The sequence below is a fragment of the Stegastes partitus genome, unplaced genomic scaffold, assembly GCF_000690725.1.
Source record: "Stegastes partitus isolate 25-593 unplaced genomic scaffold, Stegastes_partitus-1.0.2 Scaffold326, whole genome shotgun sequence".
Classification (NCBI taxonomy): domain Eukaryota; kingdom Metazoa; phylum Chordata; class Actinopteri; family Pomacentridae; genus Stegastes; species Stegastes partitus.
The window spans coordinates 131,547-151,078 of NW_007578057.1; the positions used below are offsets into that span (position 1 = coordinate 131,547).

The 19,532-nt window shown below is 43.6% G+C and overlaps 1 protein-coding gene across 3 annotated transcripts; it reads left to right on the top strand.

The window, feature by feature from the left end:
- The first annotated feature begins 1,068 nt into the window (after positions 1-1,068).
- On the top strand, positions 1,069-18,389 carry LOC103358684 (interleukin enhancer-binding factor 3 homolog). 3 transcript variants are annotated; one of them, XM_008283742.1, is made up of 18 exons: positions 1,069-1,144; positions 2,855-2,952; positions 3,733-3,947; positions 4,062-4,236; positions 6,037-6,184; positions 7,574-7,665; positions 8,897-8,992; positions 9,310-9,421; positions 9,558-9,655; positions 9,736-9,847; positions 9,983-10,096; positions 11,217-11,422; positions 11,543-11,716; positions 11,805-12,086; positions 13,791-13,923; positions 14,015-14,062; positions 15,668-16,087; positions 17,667-18,389. In XM_008283742.1, the coding sequence occupies exons 2-18, from the start codon at positions 2,950-2,952 to the stop codon at positions 17,804-17,806; spliced, it is 2,568 nt and encodes an 855-aa protein (XP_008281964.1). In that variant the 5' UTR covers positions 1,069-1,144; positions 2,855-2,949; the 3' UTR covers positions 17,807-18,389. The 3 variants fall into 3 exon arrangements, with proteins under 3 accessions (XP_008281964.1, XP_008281966.1, XP_008281965.1); XM_008283743.1 differs by lacking the exon at positions 1,069-1,144 and adding an exon at positions 1,980-2,001; XM_008283744.1 differs by lacking the exons at positions 15,668-16,087; positions 17,667-18,389 and adding an exon at positions 14,589-15,536.
- The last annotated feature ends 1,143 nt before the right edge of the window (positions 18,390-19,532 follow it).

The window sequence follows — 19,532 nt, forward strand, 5'->3', positions numbered from 1 at the left end:
GCTCAGCTGATAACCAAACCAGCGTAGTGGAAGATGATACGACTGTGTCCTTGCACAGAGTGGCACAGAGGTGAAGAGACTAACGCCTGTTGTACACAAAGATGCAAAAAGAGTTTCTCTGTATCTTCTGTTGTGACGCGTTAACAAAGTTTATAAATGCTAACAGTAGTCACCATGGATGGTTAATAGGAAACATGCATGGAAGTATAATGTGATTGCAATTGTAGATTCAAGTATAATCTGAATATTAACGGTGTCTAATCTTTTTTTCAGTCTGGTTTAACAGTAGCGTGTGTAGACTGAATAGGAGGGCCAAACAGCCAAATATCTGACCTGTAAATTACACACGGAGATAATAGTTTTGCAAGTAACACCTAAACCAAAGAATGGGAATGATGGGTGGATTTTTCACTTCACATCCCTGTTAAATATTCCAGTGCTTTTGTTATTCAATAAATAAGCTGCCTCATTGCATGAACTGCACAGTTTTGTTCCAGCAGTTAAATTACTCCTGTGAAATAAAGTTATTCAATCTAAAGTCACAATAAAGAAACTGATTATAACTTTTAATCTCATCTTCTAAACCTTCAAGTTTATGTCAATCCCACGCAGCTCCTAGTCATATTGTTATATCTTTGCTTTATCAGTCAGCACAAGAATGTAAGTCTTTTCTTTCTCTGAACATATGTTATATAAGTCACCACACATTTTTTCTTTATGCAGCATTTTCTAAGCCAGCGGCCTCTGGCACTGCACTAAACTGTGTCAGTGTTCTTGGAGGTAAACAACAGATTTGTCACACAAGCGCTCATGCGTTGAAACTAAATAAGATAAGTCTGATGTAATATAGTAATTATTACTACACTGTTGTGTTATTAATTGATACGATAAGGAATACTGCCTCCACACGCTGGATGAATCAGCCAGCTGTTGACTGGAGACAAATCCACTCAACTCCACCATTAATAACCACGCCCCTGGTTCGGTACCCCTGTCCTCCAATTGGCTAGAATCGCAGTCACGTGGACAATCTGTCCAATGAGCGTCCTCACTTTTCAGATCGTGGGCGTGGCTCTTTGCACTCCTGCTGCTGAGACCGGGAGCTAGCGTGCAAGCTCGGTCCATTAGCAGTAACGCCACAACGGTAAGTAATGGGAAAATATCTACATTTAGCGAATAAAATATTCAAGCTTGAGCGGAAGGAAGCACGTTAGCACCACGACGACTATCGAAGCTTGTATTTGTGTTCTAGTGTGGCCCCGTGTTCCCGAGAAGTTGATATAATTGCCTTTGTTCGGCAAAGCTAACCTGCTAATGCTAACTGTGGCTGAGGTCTGTGGTCTCGGTCTTGTCTCCTCGACCATTTTGGTGTCTGATAAGCAACAGACCAGTATCTAAATTAAAAGCCGGGCATCTGTGGAGTGACGAATTTTAAACGGAGTTCCGCGGTGGACAGAAATAACAGGTGGCGTTCGCGTTTTTTGCGGTTTGGTACGCATGCCGGCTCGGCGCGGCTTTAAACGAGAGGTGAACGGCTCTTCTTTTTTTCTTCTTTTTTTTGCCGTCGGAGCCGTTAGCTAGCCGTCGCCAGACAGAAGCTCTGCAACGAATTAAAATGGCGTCTGTTTTTAAATTCCCCCCTCGATGGAGCTGTGGGGTTCGGGTCCAGCTGCGTTTTTAAAACTCGCTCATCGTCCTGAAATAACGACTTCGCTGCGGTGCCAGATTTAACAGGTGTATCGGGAGGTGTTTGACGACAACAGGAGGCTCGGTGCCACGCTTCGCTAACTTGTTGACAGTGCATGTGTTTATGCTCCAACTTCATCCTCCTACCTGGATGCTCTATGTGAGTTTACCTATAAACAAAAACAGGGTGTGTGAGCATTGTGGGTGTGACAGGATAAATGAATGAAAGTCCTTCCCGCCCCCTAACGCCACTGCTTCATCTTGTAATTGCACAGTAGCCAGACAACACAGAGCAACAGCCAGTCAGCCGTGAAGGTAATGTGTATGACCTCTGCTCAGATCCACCGTTTCTCATAAGTACTGCCTTTTAAATCAATTTGTTTGCTTTTTTCTAATGGCATATTCTCACATCCAGCTGTCTCAGACCTGTGTGTGTGTTGGAGGGGGATCACTTCTAGCTTAAGAAAGAAAGCTTCCTGAGAAACAAGGATCTTCCAGCCTTGTCTGGTTCTAACACAGTTTCGAAGATGAATGTCTGCAGCTTGTCGACACAACATAGCCAGTTGGAGTGTGCTTTTATTTATCACTGTGAACCACATTCCTGCCTGTGAAAGTAGGCCTGTGTTTATTGCCTGAGGCATTTGTTGCCGTGCCAACTATGCCGCTGCACCTGGTGACCAAGTTATTTCACCCTGAGATCTACAGCGACGGAGTGTGAATTGTTTTACTGTATTAGGTGTTTGTGGTATCAGGAGTATTTATTGTATCTGCAAGACAATTTTTCTGAAATCAAATATGTGCGCCATCTGTTCTTTGTTGATGCAGCCAGTTTTCCCTTGGCTTTGATTCTGCCCACAGAAGGGCTGAAACTAATGATCGTTTTAATTGTCGATTAACCCTCGATTATTTTCTCAGTGAAGGTGACTTCACATGTCTTATTTCGCCACATGAACCAGAGACGCTCAGTCTGTTGTCATAGAGGAGTAAAGAAACCAGAAAATATTCAGTGTTAAGAATCAAAAGTGTTTAGATTTAATAAGTTACTCAAACCGAATACTTGTTCAAAATAGTTTATAGTTAATTTTAACAGCTGACAGCTAGCTAGTTAATTGTTTAATCGCTGCAGCTCCAGCCCACAGTGACATTTGATTTTGTTTTCCTCCTGCAGAGACAGACAGCACCATTGTCATCTACTGCCAAGAAGATCTTTATAATACTGTCAGTCACTGGATTATAGCAGTCACCACGGTCTCCAGAACTACAATGGTAAAGTTTTAATTTCAGTCTCAGCGTACGTATCTCAGTGTCGTGTGTTTGTCACTGGACAAAAGGCCGGCGAAGCAGAGGACACACTGGTCTTTGTATTAAATGTCATTGTTAACGGGACAAATAAATGTGTCAGATCTAATTTAAGTCACAGGACTGGTGCCAGCTTGTTATCATTCCAGTCTGCCTGGGGCTTTAGGAACACATGCTGCTGCTTCCACATCAGCGCTCTCCTCTAAATTGGCTTTGGCTGCCTGTGCATACACTCTGCTTGTGTAATCACTGGTGTTAGAAGCTTGGCCTAGACATGAGGTCCTGTTATTCACTGTTTTAATTATTCAAAGTCAAGTGTGTGACAGGTAAAACAGGTCTTTCAATATAATCAAGTGGAACCTTTTAACCTTGATGATGGATGCTTTCCAGGTTGACGGAGAGCGTTTCTCACAGAGGCAGGATGAGTAATGACAGTTAAATAACTGCTAATAAGTTAAAAGAGTAAAACCTGAAGCATTTTCAAACATGGACTGAAGCTGATCCCATAAATAGAAATAATCAGTTGCTCTAGTTTCCCAGCTCCAGTCACAGTGAGGTGGTAATGCTTTATTAAAAGTAGATGTGAAGTTATGATTTGAGTAAAAAAAATTCCCACTAAGTCTTTGATAGCATTATGCAGGTTATGTGTAGGTGTAAGCTAGTCATTACTAACCCTACTGCAGCAGAAAACTTCCAGATATTTCTCCTTTTAATTTATGATCTTGTTTTTTGTTTTTTTTTTTTCAGCCCCCTATGCGCCATCGCTCCATGCGTGTCTTCATGAATGATGACCGCCATGTTATGGCCAAGCACTCCGCCATCTATCCAACTCAAGAAGAACTGGAAAGCGTACAGAACATGGTGTCTCACACAGAGCGAGCCCTCAAGGCCGTCTCTGACTGGTTGGATAAACAGGAAAAGGGGAAGCCTGACTCCGATGGCACAGACACGGATAAGGAAAGGTGAGGACATGTCGGGGAGGTCGTTTCTTGCAGTCAGTGGAAACTTAGTAAAACAATACCTCTTGGCTACTGACCTCTGACTTTATGTCTTTCGTGTACTTTTTGTCCTGAAAGTGAGCATAAAGATCAGGCCACCCGCTCTCTGCGTGGCGTAATGAGGGTGGGTCTCGTTGCAAAAGGCCTGTTACTGAAGGGGGACCTGGACCTGGAGCTGGTGCTGCTCTGTAAGGAGAAGCCTACAATCAGTCTGCTGAAGAAAGTGTCTGAAAACCTTGTTACACAACTCAAGGTAAGAACGACAAAGTAGTGCAGTAATGTTAAATTAGAGCCTGGCTGATACAGGACTTGTGTTTGAGGTTTTATTTTATCCATGAATTGTGCTAAAGAAGTTATGTTTTATTACAGCAATTATTACTTTAACTTGTTAAAGGTCAAACAAATAATAGGAGTCTCATCTTAAAGCATGGCTCTAGACTGCATCTGCTGGGCTTTGCTTTGCAACTAGTTGCGTTTCATGGCGCCTGTGATTTATTTCAAAGCTTTCACTTGTTGGCAGAGATGAAACACACCACTGGGTCTTATCCTCCAGCAAGCACATCTAAAAATATTGTACCTACAGCTGATAGGACGGTGTAGAGAAAGTGGGAGACATGAAGGAGCTGGGTAAAAACAAAAAATACACACTGTGCAGGCTGTACAGAGTGGCTCATGCTGGCGACGCAGTGAACTTATTTTAAGCAGGAAACAGTAAAATGGAGACACCTGCCTGAAAAGTAACCCCTCTTCCTGTGTGCTAACCGCATCTGCAAGAAAACTGAACTCTGTGGCAAATTCCCCATGACATATCCTATAACCAAAGACGAGACACCTTTTTATATGAAAATTAAATCAGAAATTCTTGTTCAGGGGAGCAAAAAATTACTTACTGATATGTTACATGCATTTCAGTTTTGTCTAGGGGGATTGTTTCCTGTGTGCTCATGACATCTGTCTATGATCTGAGGTTTGCATCATGCTCCACAGAGGTGTTACACTTCTAATGTAAATCTCATCATTTGAAGACCCCTCTAGATACTTTTTGTGCAGCTCGAAATGTGCGCCTGCCTGTATGTGAATACATGTCTATACCTCCTGCACATGTATGTAATAGAGTCCTCCCAGCTGACTCCACAGATGAGAAAGTAATAGAAGAGCTGTGTGTCTGTGATGACCGCAGGTGTCTCTGTGTGTTTTCTCAAGGGAGTGTAATCACGGCTTACGTAATGACTGGGCTGACCTCCTGAGGGAATGGAGGGGGAGAAACTGTTGTTAGGCTCAGGTTGACCCCAACCATACGTGTCAGGTTCATTATTTACCCAGATACCTAAAGACACAGCATCTTTAGCACACAGCAAGACATTAGACGTTAACTTGGCCTTTAAATCTTGATGCTAGTCAATTATTAAAGGTTCTGTGTATGTTATTCTGAAAGTTCAGTCACTGACAACCAGCCAGCTCTGGCCTGTCAGCTGCCCATGCAGCTGTTATTGGGGTCCTCAGTGTCATTCAGCTACCTCTCCAGTCAGTCTCTCATCCTTCCAGTCCACCGTCTTGGACTGCAAACTGGTTGGTGTGGCTCTCTAGCTCACAGTGGATCTTGCAGAGAGCACAACGAGGCCTGCCAGTCGCAGTCCAAGACGGTGGAGTTGAAGTCTGTCCACAGAGGACACTCTGAATGACACTGAGGACCATCACAGCAACATGATCTGCTTGCAGGGCGGGTCTAGCTGGTTGGCAGCGACCAAACTTTAAAAATAAAATACTTACATAAAGCACCAGTTACAGGCTTCTTAAAAAGCAATGGAGGTAATCGTTGCTTTGACTGTGTCATTTAAAATACATACAACAAAAATCCTGATTTGTTAACTTCACAGATAAACTTTTATGAAAACGAAATAAACCAAAACAGTCAACAAGATTTTGCTCTTTTCCTACAACAACACAAATGTATTCTTTTATGCTAATTTCAGTCTGGAGTGCTGGATAGTCGTATCTTAAGCACAAACATTACTAAACAAATCCAACATGTGGTTTGTGTGCCCTGACACAGTTGATCACAGAAGACAAGTATGTGGTGACCCAGCACATCCGCGAGGCCAGCATCGTCATAAAGAACACCAAGGAGCCCCCCCTCACCCTCACAATTCACCTCACATCCCCTGTGGTTCGTGAAGAGATGGAGAGGACTGCAGCTGGAGGTAAGCGTCTACACAAAGGCCTCAGTATTTCCTTTTTTTTAGTGGTGCCCATCCTCCAGCAGGGAGGCCAGGCAGGCAACCAGACTAGACAGATATTGTTTATTGGGCCTTCAATGGAGCTAGGGGACAAGAACGCACTGTCACATAATGAAACTGTGCTATGCTTATAGCTCTCTAGACACTCTCGTAGTTCCATGTAATGTAATTGTACATTTTTGATGGCCCAATATACAGTATAGGGCAGGTAGTTTACTGATTGCTGAAGACATGGCTTTCTCTTCCCCCATAATGATCAAGGTCACCAACGAAATGAAGGCTTACTGAGAATTTAAACAAATACAAAAAAAAAGAGAGAGACCACTTTGTTTGCATGTGTTTTATCATTGATGATGAAGAACGGTTTGCATTGCAGCAAAAATGAGTAGCAAAACATGTGGCGACGCTGACTTTGGTTACTAGACCCACCAGTGGGCTATTGACTGTCTCTGATGTTCCTCGGCAGGGAAGGCTCAGGGTTGCAGATAACGACAAGGGACACCTGAATTCGACGTCTGATTGTTAGGCTGTAACGAATGTAATTAAACATCTATTGAATTTCTTAATTGCAGCTTTACGACAACAAAGTTTTTATCCCGTTTGAGAGCTCTCAACACCAGTGAGGATCTCAGTCTCAGCAGGTGTTGAACACCTTGACCTTACCTGTAGCCCCGTGCGAACAGTGATGCCCAGTTTGGGTCTGTTGTTTGTTTGTTGTTTTTTTTTTAAAAGCCATCAGTTTTGCTGCAGTGTGGACTTGTTTTGATACCCACCTTTTGTGCATCTGATAACTTCTGCCTGTGGTTCCAATTCTGATTCTCTCTGTCAAGCCTTCTAGTTTGTCAATTTTTAGGGACGCTGGACCTTTGACCAACTGGCCGCTCTCTGTCTCGGAAGGGGCAAAGTGCAGTGTACCCAGTATAGGGGCAAAGGGGAGGGGCTCTACCTCCTGCTAACGTCAGAAAAGACAAGCAGACCTTTTCAGGCACTCAAGCTAAAGCATCCATTTGAGCTGAAGCAAGCATGGAGAGACAACCTCCCATTTGATACAGCCTTTATAAATTAACTTTTTTTATTTTTTTTGTTACATTAGGGCTTTTTTTTGTGATGTTTTTGTCACTCCACAATCCAGTCTTTCTGGTGGGGTTTGAAGTAATTGCTGGGTGCCGGGCCGCGGGAAACCCATATTAACTGGGAGGTTGAGAGCGTTTGGTGGTTCTCCAGTGGAGGGGTCCCCCTCCCCTTCCCCCTCCTGCCTGTGGTTTGGGAAGGCTGCCTGTGTTCCCCCTGGCCGCCTGACAGAACTCCCCTTGGTCAAACTGTACCTTGTCTTCTTATTCCACCTGCCAATAGAAACGCTTTCAGTCAACGATCCCCCGGATGTTCTGGACAGGCAGAAATGCCTAACTGCCTTGGCTTCTCTACGCCACGCTAAGTGGTTCCAGGTTTGGACCTTGTCTTTATTTGTCTCTAAAACAGAAGTAGTTTTCAGTTTGGTTTTTATGCTGTTTGTTCTTTTGTCTTTTATTTGGGCGTTCCATGTGTTTTATTTATTTATTTATTTATTTACTCTTTCGAAGTGTACCTTCTGTAGTAATACTTGACGACCTGGATGTTTGTTTCTTAGGAAACCTTTGTCATTACACTGTTGTAGAGTTGCTTTGCTCACTTAACAGGTTCTATCGCAGCACCATTTTTAAAACAACAGTTCATTGTTGCTTTTTTTAGTCCCTGAGTTCATTAGTTTCTTCACTTTGCTCAACCGGTTCCTAACTCAAATCAGTTAAAGAAAAACAGTCTGGGACTAATACATCATGTGTCCAGGTGCAATATTTCTATAATGTCAGTGTTGCTGTGAGTGAGTTGTTGTTATTTTCATACCTATGCAAGCTACTCGTAGAGCGCTCTTTTGCTGCTCCATTTGGTAGTTTCTGAAGAGAAGATGTTCTTTGTAGCTAACCATTTTTTTTTGACGATAATTCATCGTAGTATTGTCGCCTGTACCATCTCTGGCTTCCACACTATAACAATCAGCGCTACATCTCTGCGGCTTGTTATTGTAGAGTATGTGGCCTCAACTTTTCCTGCTCTCTGGCTGTTTCTGTTACTCTGTGTGCCACAAAATCAACGGGAATATTGCACCTTGAGTCATATTTTAAAATTCTTTTTGCCATTAATTCAACTACGACCTGTTTCAATGACAGCACACGTAAGCACACCCCCCTTTTTTTTTTTTTAAAACAGTTCACTTGTCTCTCACATTAAAGCTGGTATTAAGTTTGACGTGGCTTTCTTCACTCTTTTTCTCCTGAACTTGAAGTCATACGCATGTTTTCTTCCTCACAAACAAATGTCTTACATCTGATAACCGCACCGTCACCGCTATTGGCTACTGACTTAACAGACATGAATGTGATTGATTATAATTCGAGTCTTTCAACAAAGTGATCAAACGTTTATTCTATCATCTAATCTCTCTGGACATTTTCCATAATGACAAAGCTAAGCTGTTATAGTCTGTGTGGCTTCATTTTTCTTTAGTTCTATTTATTTGGATGTTTATCTTGCTGTATTTTTCACACGGTCTTCTTTTTTTTTTTTTTTTTTGCTAAAGCCGCTTATCCACCTTATGCCCCTCCCCCCCTCCCTCCCCCCCCTCCCTGATTGTGTCCCCAGGCCAGAGCCAACGGGCTTCGCTCCTGTGTCATTGTCATCCGGATCCTAAGGGACCTGTGCGCCCGAGTCCCCACCTGGGCCCCGCTCCGTGGCTGGGTGAGTGAAAGAAACCTCCATGTAGGCTCATTCTAATTGAAGCTCTGCTGATGGCTTCTAAATATATGAGATGCAGTTTACTCAAGATTGAGTTCCCTGCCCGCCCAAAATTGCCCAGACTTTTTATTTTTTATTTTGTAATTACAGCGCACAGTGTCTTCGGTAACGCTTTGTCTGTTTGGATACACACACAAAAAAAATCAAGGCACCACAATCACACTATCTAATGCAGTGACCTAAAATCTCTCCATGTTAGTGGCCGCGCTTAAAAATAGCATCGTCAAACAAAGAGTCTCCCTCTCTCTCCTGCGTTGCAGCCACTGGAGCTGATCTGTGAGAAAGCCATTGGCACAGGGAACCGGCCCATGGGGGCAGGAGAAGCTCTGCGGAGAGTTTTAGAGTGTCTGGCTTCAGGAATCCTCATGGCAGGTACGCACGCGGGATCTCTCCTCCAAAATGTTTGTTTTAATTGAGCTGTTGTAATGTTCGTTCTTTCACCGTACGCGCTCGGTTTGTTTTCTGTGTTGGGAACGCAATCCCAAACTGTCATTTCTTCACGTTGCAGATGGTGCCGGAATCTCCGATCCGTGCGAGAAGGAAGCCACAGACGCCATCAGTCATTTGGACCACCAGCAGAGAGAAGACATCACAGCGAGTGCACAAGTGAGCGCGACTACACAGTGCGTGGACATTTGAACAATTCAGTGAATGTGTAATTTACACCACGTCCCGTCTGTCCTCAGCATGCCTTAAGGCTGTCGGCTTTCGGACAGCTTCACAAAGTGCTTGGAATGGATCCCCTTCCGTCTAAAATGCCCAAGAAACCTCGTAGTGAGACTCCAATCGATTACACAGGTGAGTCAGGCTGTGTGTTTGAAGTCGTCTACAATTATCACAGTAAAGATTTGTGTAATATTCATTGTATAGATCTAATGCAGTTAATTGCTTTTGTATGTTCTCGAGGCCTCATTCTGTGTGTTTGTGATTCAGTGCAAATCCCACCCAGTACGGCTTACGCCCCTCCAATGAAGAGGCCCATCGAGGAAGAGGAGGGCACTGACGACAAGAGTCCCAATAAAAAGAAGAAAAAGCTGCAGAAGAAATGTGAGTGTTCTTTAAGCTCTTATATTTGTTGAAACTATGATGAAAGTGAAACTCACTCTTGTCACTAGTTGATGAAAAGAAAAAAGAATCAACAGTTTTGATGATCAGTTATTCCTTGTAAGCAGAATAATTAAGGTGCTTTTTGATTCGACAGAGCAGGAAAGTCGGCAAGTTGGATCCGTAGCTTGTTTATATGTAATTAAATGTATTTTATACCGAGGACGTGACAGTAAATGAGTGTATTTACAGAAAGACATGTCTTCTGTCTGCATCAAACTACGAATTCAGCAACTGACAGGCTCAGACATCACCTTTAGGATGAACTGTTCCTCTGCAGTCTGAACAGGACGTCACAGAAACACACTGATTAATCAGAATGAGATTAATTATGACAGGGCAGCTTATTAAAATGTGATTAGTGCTTTTTTTTTTAACCCCATATTTTAACCTCAATTTTAGCTGAATTCTCAAGCAAGCGAGCAGATCTGTCTCATTTTTTTGTACTTTTTGCTAGTAATCTAGTATTCATGGACATCTCATCTCAAACGTTTTTCACTTCAGCTGATTGAAATCGGACCAATAGATTAATTGATAATGCACAGTCTACCTTTATCCCTTTCTGCCAGTCACAGCTGTAGCCAAAGGCATTATGTCTTCATTTTTTCCTTCAGCCTCGTTCTTGTAAATCTCAGGAACGCCTTGAGTGAGCTTCTTCAAATTTGGCACAGACGTTCTTGAGTCACTTGGACTCAAGGATGAACTGATGAGATTACTGTGGTCAAAGGACAACTTCACTGAGACAACATAGCGTTCTGCAAAACACTTTCCTGGCCACTTTTCAACCGAGCAGAAGGGAAGATTGTGACCATATGTCATATTTAGTTGGATACTGAAATGGTGACAGTAATCTTGTATCCTCACCCTGAAACTGTGGGGGATTGTACAGATCGTCTGCGCTGAAGATGCGCGTGAGAGATCCACCTTTCAAAACTTGTAATACCTGTTGTTAAATTCTGGACAGAAAACGATGCTACCTAGTTGGCAGAGGCACAGAAGAAGTGGTGATTCTCGTTTGCCTTTATTGCTTCTCTAATCCTCTCATTCACGTCCTTTCCACCAGCTCCCGAAGAGAAAGCTGAGCCTCCCCAGGCTATGAATGCCCTAATGAGACTCAATCAGCTGAAGCCAGGCCTCCAGTACAAACTGATATCGCAGACTGGCCCAGTTCATGTGCCAGTTTTCACTATGGCCGTAGAAGTCGATGGAAAGACATTTGAAGCTTCTGGTCCATCCAAGCGCACTGCCAAGCTACATGTAGCTGTGAAGGTGAGCACAACATGTACTAGACTTCATCGTAGGCTCAAACTCCACATCTTTTAATTCCAGTAGTTGTTTTTATTAGACATTTTGTTAAACCACAGTGAATCTGTGTGTGTTTGCTCTCAGGTCCTGCAGGACATGGGCCTGCCCACTGGAGTGGAAGTGAAGACTGCTGAGCCGGTAAAATTAGAGGAGGCAGTAGTAGCAACCGCCGTGGAAGAATTGAGGCCAGTGGCAAAACTCGAAACGACCGCTGCTGCCACAGGAGCAGCCAACGCAGACAGCACTTTCGCCGCAGAGGTATGTGTGTCAGCGAAGCAATGTTTGGGTTTGTTCCCGTACTACAGAACATTCTTATCTTACCGCGACCGTCTCTCGTTTCCGTCAGACTGCTCGCCAACAGGGACCAATCCTAACAAAACACGGCAAGAACCCCGTGATGGAGCTGAACGAGAAGCGCCGCGGCCTCAAGTACGAGCTCATCTCGGAGACCGGCGGCTGCCCCGACAAACGGTTTGTCATGGAGGTGGAGATCGACGGACAGAAGTTCCAGGGGACGGGACCCAACAAAAAGGTGGCCAAGGCTTACGCAGCTCTGGCTGCTTTGGAGCGACTCTACCCCGAGGGCTCTGTGACTGAGGCTGCTAAAAAGAAGAAGGGACCGCCCATGGTGAGCAATGTTGTTGTTGTTGTTTTTCAAGTCCTGGCTAGAATTGCGAATGCATGTTTTACGTTGAACTAAAAGTGAAAGTTCAGTTTTACTGTCAGTATATATTAAAACTGTACATGTGTGTTTTGGCTTTTATATGTCAAAAACGTAATTATAGGCGATAAAAGTAGCTCAACAGGGTGAGCACATGGCCTTTTGCTGCAGGTCCTTCCTCCATTCTTCCCACTTTCCTGTCTCTCTATTGTCCTGACAAATGAAGTCGAAAGGCAAAAAAAAAAAAGTAATTATATGCCATGTTAGTGCCCGCATATATCAGGGTTATTTGGGTGTAGTAGTGATTAATTTATTTTTTGTTGTTGTGGTTTGTTTCCTGTGATGATGGTTATGCTTTGAGATTCGTCCAGTGAAATTACTCGCGGTGCAGCAGATCAACAGTGTTTTCCAGGATGACAGCCAATGTTGTTAGTCATTGTTTTGTACTATTTCTGATGCCTACACTTATTACGTTACTCTCTGTGTTACATACTCCCTGTCCCACAGACTGATCAGCCACAACATTAAAACCACCTGCCTAATATTGTGCAGATCCCCCTCGTATTGCTAAAATAGTTCTGAACAGTTTGGGCCTGGACACAGGACCTGTAAGGGTGTACCGTGGTGTCTGGCACCTGGGCCTTGGCAGTAGATTCTTTGGGTTCTTTAGTATGCGGTCCATTGATCAGATCCATTGAAGGCAACCTTCAGATCTTCAGTAAGAGTAGATAACGAGGCTCGGTTAGCATCTTGGGCTCTTGATCGTATTCATCGAGCAGCTCCTAATGAATTACTGCAGAGTGAAAGGAAGCTGCTGCCATCAGGGGTGCCCTCACCATGAGGGGGTTTGCTCGGTCTGTAACAGTGTGTAGATTGTCTGCATTACAGAATGGTCCGGCTGCACTTGTTCATCACTCTGCCATAGACGGGACAAGGCTCTAGTTTGTTTGTTTTCTATTTTGATAAACTCACAACGGTATCACGGGGCACTAAGCACAGGATGCGACTTCAGTGGTGTTCCCTCAAAATACTGACGGGGGAACTGTGATTATAATGGCTAATTCACTGAGAAAAAAAACAGCAGCCCCGTCTTAACTGCATGATCCAAATCCTCTGAGAAAAATAGAAAGTTTTAGCCGAGGTTTTCTGTAGTGAAGTGGGTTTTAAAAATAGTAGCGCGCAGATAGCAGAAGGGAAGGAGAGAGCCTTGTACAACATGCAGGCACTCTACACCTGCTGAGTAAGACGACACCCACACGTGTAATGTTGTGGCTGATCGGTGTCCATAGTTCTGAGGTTACAAGACAAAACGTTGCAGGTTGTTGTCGACTCATGAAATGGAGACCAGCAGATCCATAGACTCACGCACAGCTCAGTGGTGTTGAGATAACATAACCAAAGAGTAGTGTCCTGTGGAATTGAAGCTGAAGTTGGCTTGCGAGGCTAAGTCTGTTTCCCATATTGTTGAAATTTAATGTACAGACTATTTAACAATGTGTGACTGTCATGGGCAGCTCACACCAAGAAGCTTGAATCTGTTTTCACAAAGGAGGCACATTATCACTTTTATCAAAATAGAAAAAGCACAATCTGTGTGTTATCATAGTTTATATAGCTTTGAAAGTTAGAAATATTTACATGTCAGTTTGACTTTTTTTGTTTCCTCTTCAGCACAACACAGGGTTCGGCATGATGGGAGCTTCTGGAGTTGGAGACGCAGCTGCACCCAGGGGCAGAGGGAGAGGAGGACGGGGTCGTGGGAGAGGCAGAGGCTTTAATAATGGAGGAGGATATGGCCAAGGAGGTAAAAGAACACTTTGACTGTATCACGCTTACTGTATGTAACTGAACAAAGTTTGCAGAGACGCTTAACCTCGTGCGTGTCCTCCTCCCAGGTGTCTTCGGAACGTATGGTTACGGGAACAACGCTAACTCCGGATACAGTGAGTATTTATCCCAACCTTTCTCATCCTGCTGTGCTTGAGGATGTGCTCTTAGTCTTTCATTTTGTGAGAACTCCAATCAAATTAGTCTGCCGATGTGTCAGCTTACATGTGAAGCGTCCTGCAGCGTGGTACATTTGGTCAGGACTGTGAGAATGTCACGTAAAACATCCTCTCTTCACAATACTGTGTTCTACTGTAGTAGTACAACATTGCTGGGATGTTCCCAGCTCAGTGATTTTACATTTCTCTGCTTTAAGCCACAGGATTGAATCTGTTTTTTGACAAGCCCCCCTCTTATGAGAACCCCTTTCTTTCTTCTGGCAGCCTGTTCTGAGGACTGACCTACCTGAGCGTGACAGGAGCAGAGAAATCTAAAAAAATGACAACGAATGACTCAGTTTAAAAACAATCTGACCAAACAAGTCATTGAACTGCTGCCACCTTTAAGGCAGATAAAAACAAAACAAAATAAACAATCTAATTTTGATATTTTTTCCCTTCTCTGCCCTGTCTCACTCTTTAGGTGACTTTGTCTCAGACTGCTATGGCTACCACGAGTTTGCGACATAGATGTTCCCCCAGTCTTAGAAAATCAAAAACTAGAGAGGATACAAAAAAAAAAAGAAAATGGACAAAATACTCAGTAGTGTTCCAGCCGCATCACGAACACCCTTCACCACCGAGTCCACAACCCTGGGAGTAAAGTGACAACAACCCTCTGCCCTGTCTTGCCAATTCCACTTGTCATGTCCTGACACCTCGGGGGAGACGATCTGCCACTGCATGCATGTAGCCATAAGACATCTACTGTCCCCCCGCCCGCAACTTGCCGTGGATGTACCTGAACAGCTGGACCTCCCCAAACTGCAGGGCTGGTTTAATGCAGAATGTCTTCATTCGTCATACCGGGGACGGGCCTTTGTTTCTGGAGCATGATTAAGTGAAGGCCCGTGGGAGCTGGACAACATACTGCCTTTTGGATTATTGTCAAGACCACAACAGCCTGGTCTCTACTTTTGTCTCCATACTGTTTACTTGGATGAGAGATACTGAGGAAAATCTTAAATGTGATCTGTTTTTATTTCTTTCTTATGCCTTTCTGTCACTTCCAATCATAATTAAGCTTATTTTGTATTTTACGTTTTTGCTTTTTAAAAAAAAAAAGAAAGAAAAGAAATGGCCACGTTGTTTTGTGTAAAATCTGTTCCTTTGTCATATCGGCGACACTGTTTAGTCACAGCTACACTGAATGCATGATGGTCTTGCTACGGCAGCGTTTGGTAGTCGGAGTGTCCCATCTGTTCCAGCGTTAGGCGTCGGAGGACCGAGGCTGTTGGCACCGGGTTTGCACACACAGACTGGAAGAATCTGAAAAGAATCTGATGTATATTTGGGAGGGGAAGACTTCTTGCTTTAGCTGTTTTTATATGTTTTGTTTTGTTTTTTTAATAAATGTGACATCACTCATTACTGTGCTACTACACGGTCTGATTTCATCTGAGTGCATGAAAACAATGTATTCCAAATAATACAAGCAACATGCAAGCTGCTGAAGAAGCCCTTCTGCTCGTTTTAAGGCTGTGCCGTTCTGTTATTTCCCAGATTACTACAACAACGGTGGCACAAACGGAGGCGCCGGAGCATCGAGCAGCCCATCGGGCGGTCCCCCAGCCAGCCCAGCACCAGGACCAGCACAGGGCTCCTACGGTTCCTACTACCAGAGTGACGGAGCCTACACTGCCGCTTCTGCCAACAAAGCACCCAAAAAGAAACCCCCTATGCACAAGGGAGGGAAGGCAACCTTCCCGGGTCCCCCAGGGGCAAACAGTGGACCTGCAGGAGGCTACCAGTCCAGTAGCCCCTCAGGGCAGGGCTCGTACAGCCAGTATGGCCCGGGTTATGGACAGGGAAAGAAGAGTTTCAGCCAGAACCAGGGGGGCGCAGGAGGATACTCGTACAGCACTGCCTACCCGAGCCAGGTGACAGGAGGCGCTGGAGATAATCAGGACTACAGTTATGAAGGCAAGTTACAAAAAAGAAAAGAAAACATATTTATAATCCTCTGAGTGGATTTGAAAGTCTTTTATTTCCCCACTTTGCGATGGTTCTTGGAGTCCAGATTGGTTTCATCAGGAAAATACAGCAAATCGAAGCTTCATCTATAGCATCTTATTTTATATCTGAAGAGTTCATTTGCAGAAACAGATAACTGCATCTTCACAAACCTTCAGAAAACCCACTTTTCCATCGTCTACCTGAGACAATATCAAACTCAAGTTATCTCTAATTTTGTCATTTCTACTGAGTCAAATCCACTCAGTTTGATTGATATTATCTCAAGCAAACAACAAAAAAATGCGTTCTCTGAAAATCTACAGAAATAGAGTAATCTGTTTTTGCAAATTAATTCTTCATGTCTCATTGAAAAATAATTAGTGTACAGGCGTCCTGGTTGAGCGGGCGACCCATAAACAGGAGCTATAGTCCCTGACGCAGCAGCCATGCATACGAATCCAGCCCATCTGCTGCATGTCCTTCCCCCACTCTTCTCCCCACGTTTCCTGTCTCTGTCTCCACCTCCGGTATAATAAAGGCTAAAAAAGCCCAGAAGAGCTACATATTTGTAGTGTGTAGAGCCACCAATTAATTTATGTGTAGTTAATTCCATATTTTTCTATTTTAGTGTCAATAAAGAAATTCTGTTTAATGTTCTTTTATAGGAGGTATGGCATTAAAACAAGCTCTTGTGCCATTTGTTATACTGCACAGAAGACAGTTTGGAGTTCTCTGTACGTCTATACATGAAGCAGAAGCACAAAAGCTCACTTGATCTTGATTTTCAGTTTGAATACAAACTGTGAAAGCGGAGCCTTGCGATCATTTTTGGCTTTTGGGGTTTTAAGCAAGAGCTGACCAAAAAGTTGCCGCAGGAATAACTGGCTTATGGCAGACAAGCGTTCATAGAGATGTCAGTTTTTGATCCTTCGATATTGACTTTGGTGGTTAGCACCGTTGCCTCGCAGTTAGAAAATCCCTGGTTTGTGTCCCGGTGAGGACACCTGGGATCTTTCTGCGTGGGGTCTCCATGTTCTCCCCGTGCAGCGTGGGTTCTCTCTGGGTTCTCCAGCTTCCTCCCACAAGTCCAAAAACATGTTGAGGTTAATTGGTGATTCTAAATGTGAGTGTGCTTGGTTGTCTGTCTCTAAGTGTAGCCCTGTGATAGACTGGTGACCCGTCCAGGTGTCCCCTGAGTCAGCTGATATTGACTCCAGCCCCCCCGCGACCCTGTTGAGGATTGAGCGGTGTATAGATAATGGATGGATGTCGGCTCTTCCTGTCATTGTGAAGCAGAATTCACCAAGCGTCTGACTGTTCACCCACTCATAGGGAACGTGAGCTGGACTTAGACAGTTGTGAGACAGATTAGTTGCACCTCCTGTGTCCACGGAGGTGCAACACTTAACATTGCTGTGAAAAATGATCCAACCGGATGGGAGGAAAAAAACACCCAGAAAGCTGCTCAGAAGTTACAGCTTCATACATCATTTGTTTGGATTTTTTTTATTTTTTTGACTAATTTTCCCACACTTTCCTCTTGTAGGTTTCAACAACCAGTCCAGTTACAACTCACAGGGAGGTGGAGGAGGCGGCAACCAGGGCTTTGGCACCAACCACTCTCAGTACCACAACCCAGTGGGCTACGGCAGAGGAGACAACAGCATGAACTACCAGTACAGATAGACTGAAGCGCTGCGGACGGTCGGCACCAAGCACCCTGCATCAGTGTCTCAAGCCTTCTCCAAAGAAAGTGATCGACGGCTTGCCTGTGCTCTCTGCCTTTTCCATGTTTGCTTCTTATGTGCTTTTGGGTTTATATGTAGCACACGTGGGCACAATTGAGATGTCTGGACTTTTTTAAGTGTCAGAGCTGAGCCGTGGCTGAATCTAGTGGTCTGTTTCAGTGGTTCTGGTCAGTGCTTAGTCTTGTGTTTTTAGGTTATTTTTATTTTTTATTTTTTAATCTATGCTACCAGTCCTCATTCTCATCACTAAATATGAAGGCTGATGCGACAGTTACTTGCTAGCTCTGACTTGGTTTCCTTTCTTACTAAAGAGTTGTGTGGCAGCGGCATTTTTTCTCCATGTGAAACTAGTTAAATCTTGTAGTTTTAAACTACAAAGGTTGTTGTATTTTTTGTAACGATTCAATGGACCCGAATAGCTCGTTCTTCTCTTCGATGCTTGTAATTTTGGCTTATTTTGTAATTTACCTAATGTGATGTAGTTATTTTAATAAATGGTTTTGGAGATTAACAGGAACAAACTCGTACATTCTGGTGCTGAATCCACGTTTCTGCTAAAACACAGTGTGTTTGTACTTTTTATTTTAAATTGAAGTCTTAATGTGAGTTTTGGCATAAAGGATGAAGTACTTATAATGATAGAAAATAAGAAATGTCAGTAGCTTCCCTGAACTAAAAACCTGGTTGTTAATTGACTGACTGTACTGAATGGGGAGTGGTTGTGCTGTTAAAATGTGTAAGTAGGGGAACAACAGGTATAAAGTGGATCCACAAAGAAGTTCTGCTGGAAAAATAGTAGTTATTGGATGTAACTGAAGTTCTGTTTGGGATTGAATGAGGTGGGATGACCAGCCTGAGCCTCTACTCCTGTTAATGTTTTTTAAATAAATACTGTAAGACATACCTCATTCCAATTTAAAGCAACATTAGCTTTCTCATTCTGAACCCAAACTCTCTCTTCTGATCCAGATTCATAAATTTTCTTAAGTTTGATCACCTGCACGTTTCCTCCTCACGCTTCTCCTAATAGGTCCGTCGTCTTCTGAATTGTACAGCAGCAATAATAGACCTACTAAAGTCCTGTTTGTTGCTCAGAGCCAGTGTGTCAGATACTTTCCTCTGACTTTATTAAATACCAGCAGCAGAAACCATCAGTGCTTCTCTAAACTAAGAGCAATGTTTGCATTTACACACAGCAGTGGCAACTAGATGAACTCAGGATCTGACAGTAAACAATGTTTGGTGTTCTTCTGCACAGAAACAGATCAGCTGTTTCACACTGACTCCAAGTTCATAAGGGGAAAGTATTTGTACTAAAGCTCCTCTGGATGGCTCCTGAGCTCCATCACAGCTGTCAGAACAGTTTAATTAAGATAAACCATCATTACACACAAAATTACATTTCAGTGTTTTAATTGTGTTCTGAGAATGGAGTTATCTGGTGCACCCAGTCTCTAACCGAAGATTACATTCTTATATAAATGCATGTAAAGACAATAAGCGGCTGTAATGCACTGATGTGTTGATGTGGTTCAGCTGCAGATGTAACTGGTCCTCGTGTTCTGACTCAGCATGATGGACGGACCACAGTGATGCTGCGTGTGGACCACCAGCTGCTGCGGCGCTGGAGGATGGCTTTAGTTCAGTCATTAGATTCTCATTTA

Coding starts and splice junctions, on each gene's coding strand:
- LOC103358684 (XM_008283742.1), top strand. Junction 6,185..7,573: donor GGAGAGGACTGCAGCTGGAG/GTAAGCGTCTAC, acceptor ACCTGCCAATAG/AAACGCTTTCAGTCAACGAT. Junction 9,422..9,557: donor TTCAGGAATCCTCATGGCAG/GTACGCACGCGG, acceptor TTCACGTTGCAG/ATGGTGCCGGAATCTCCGAT.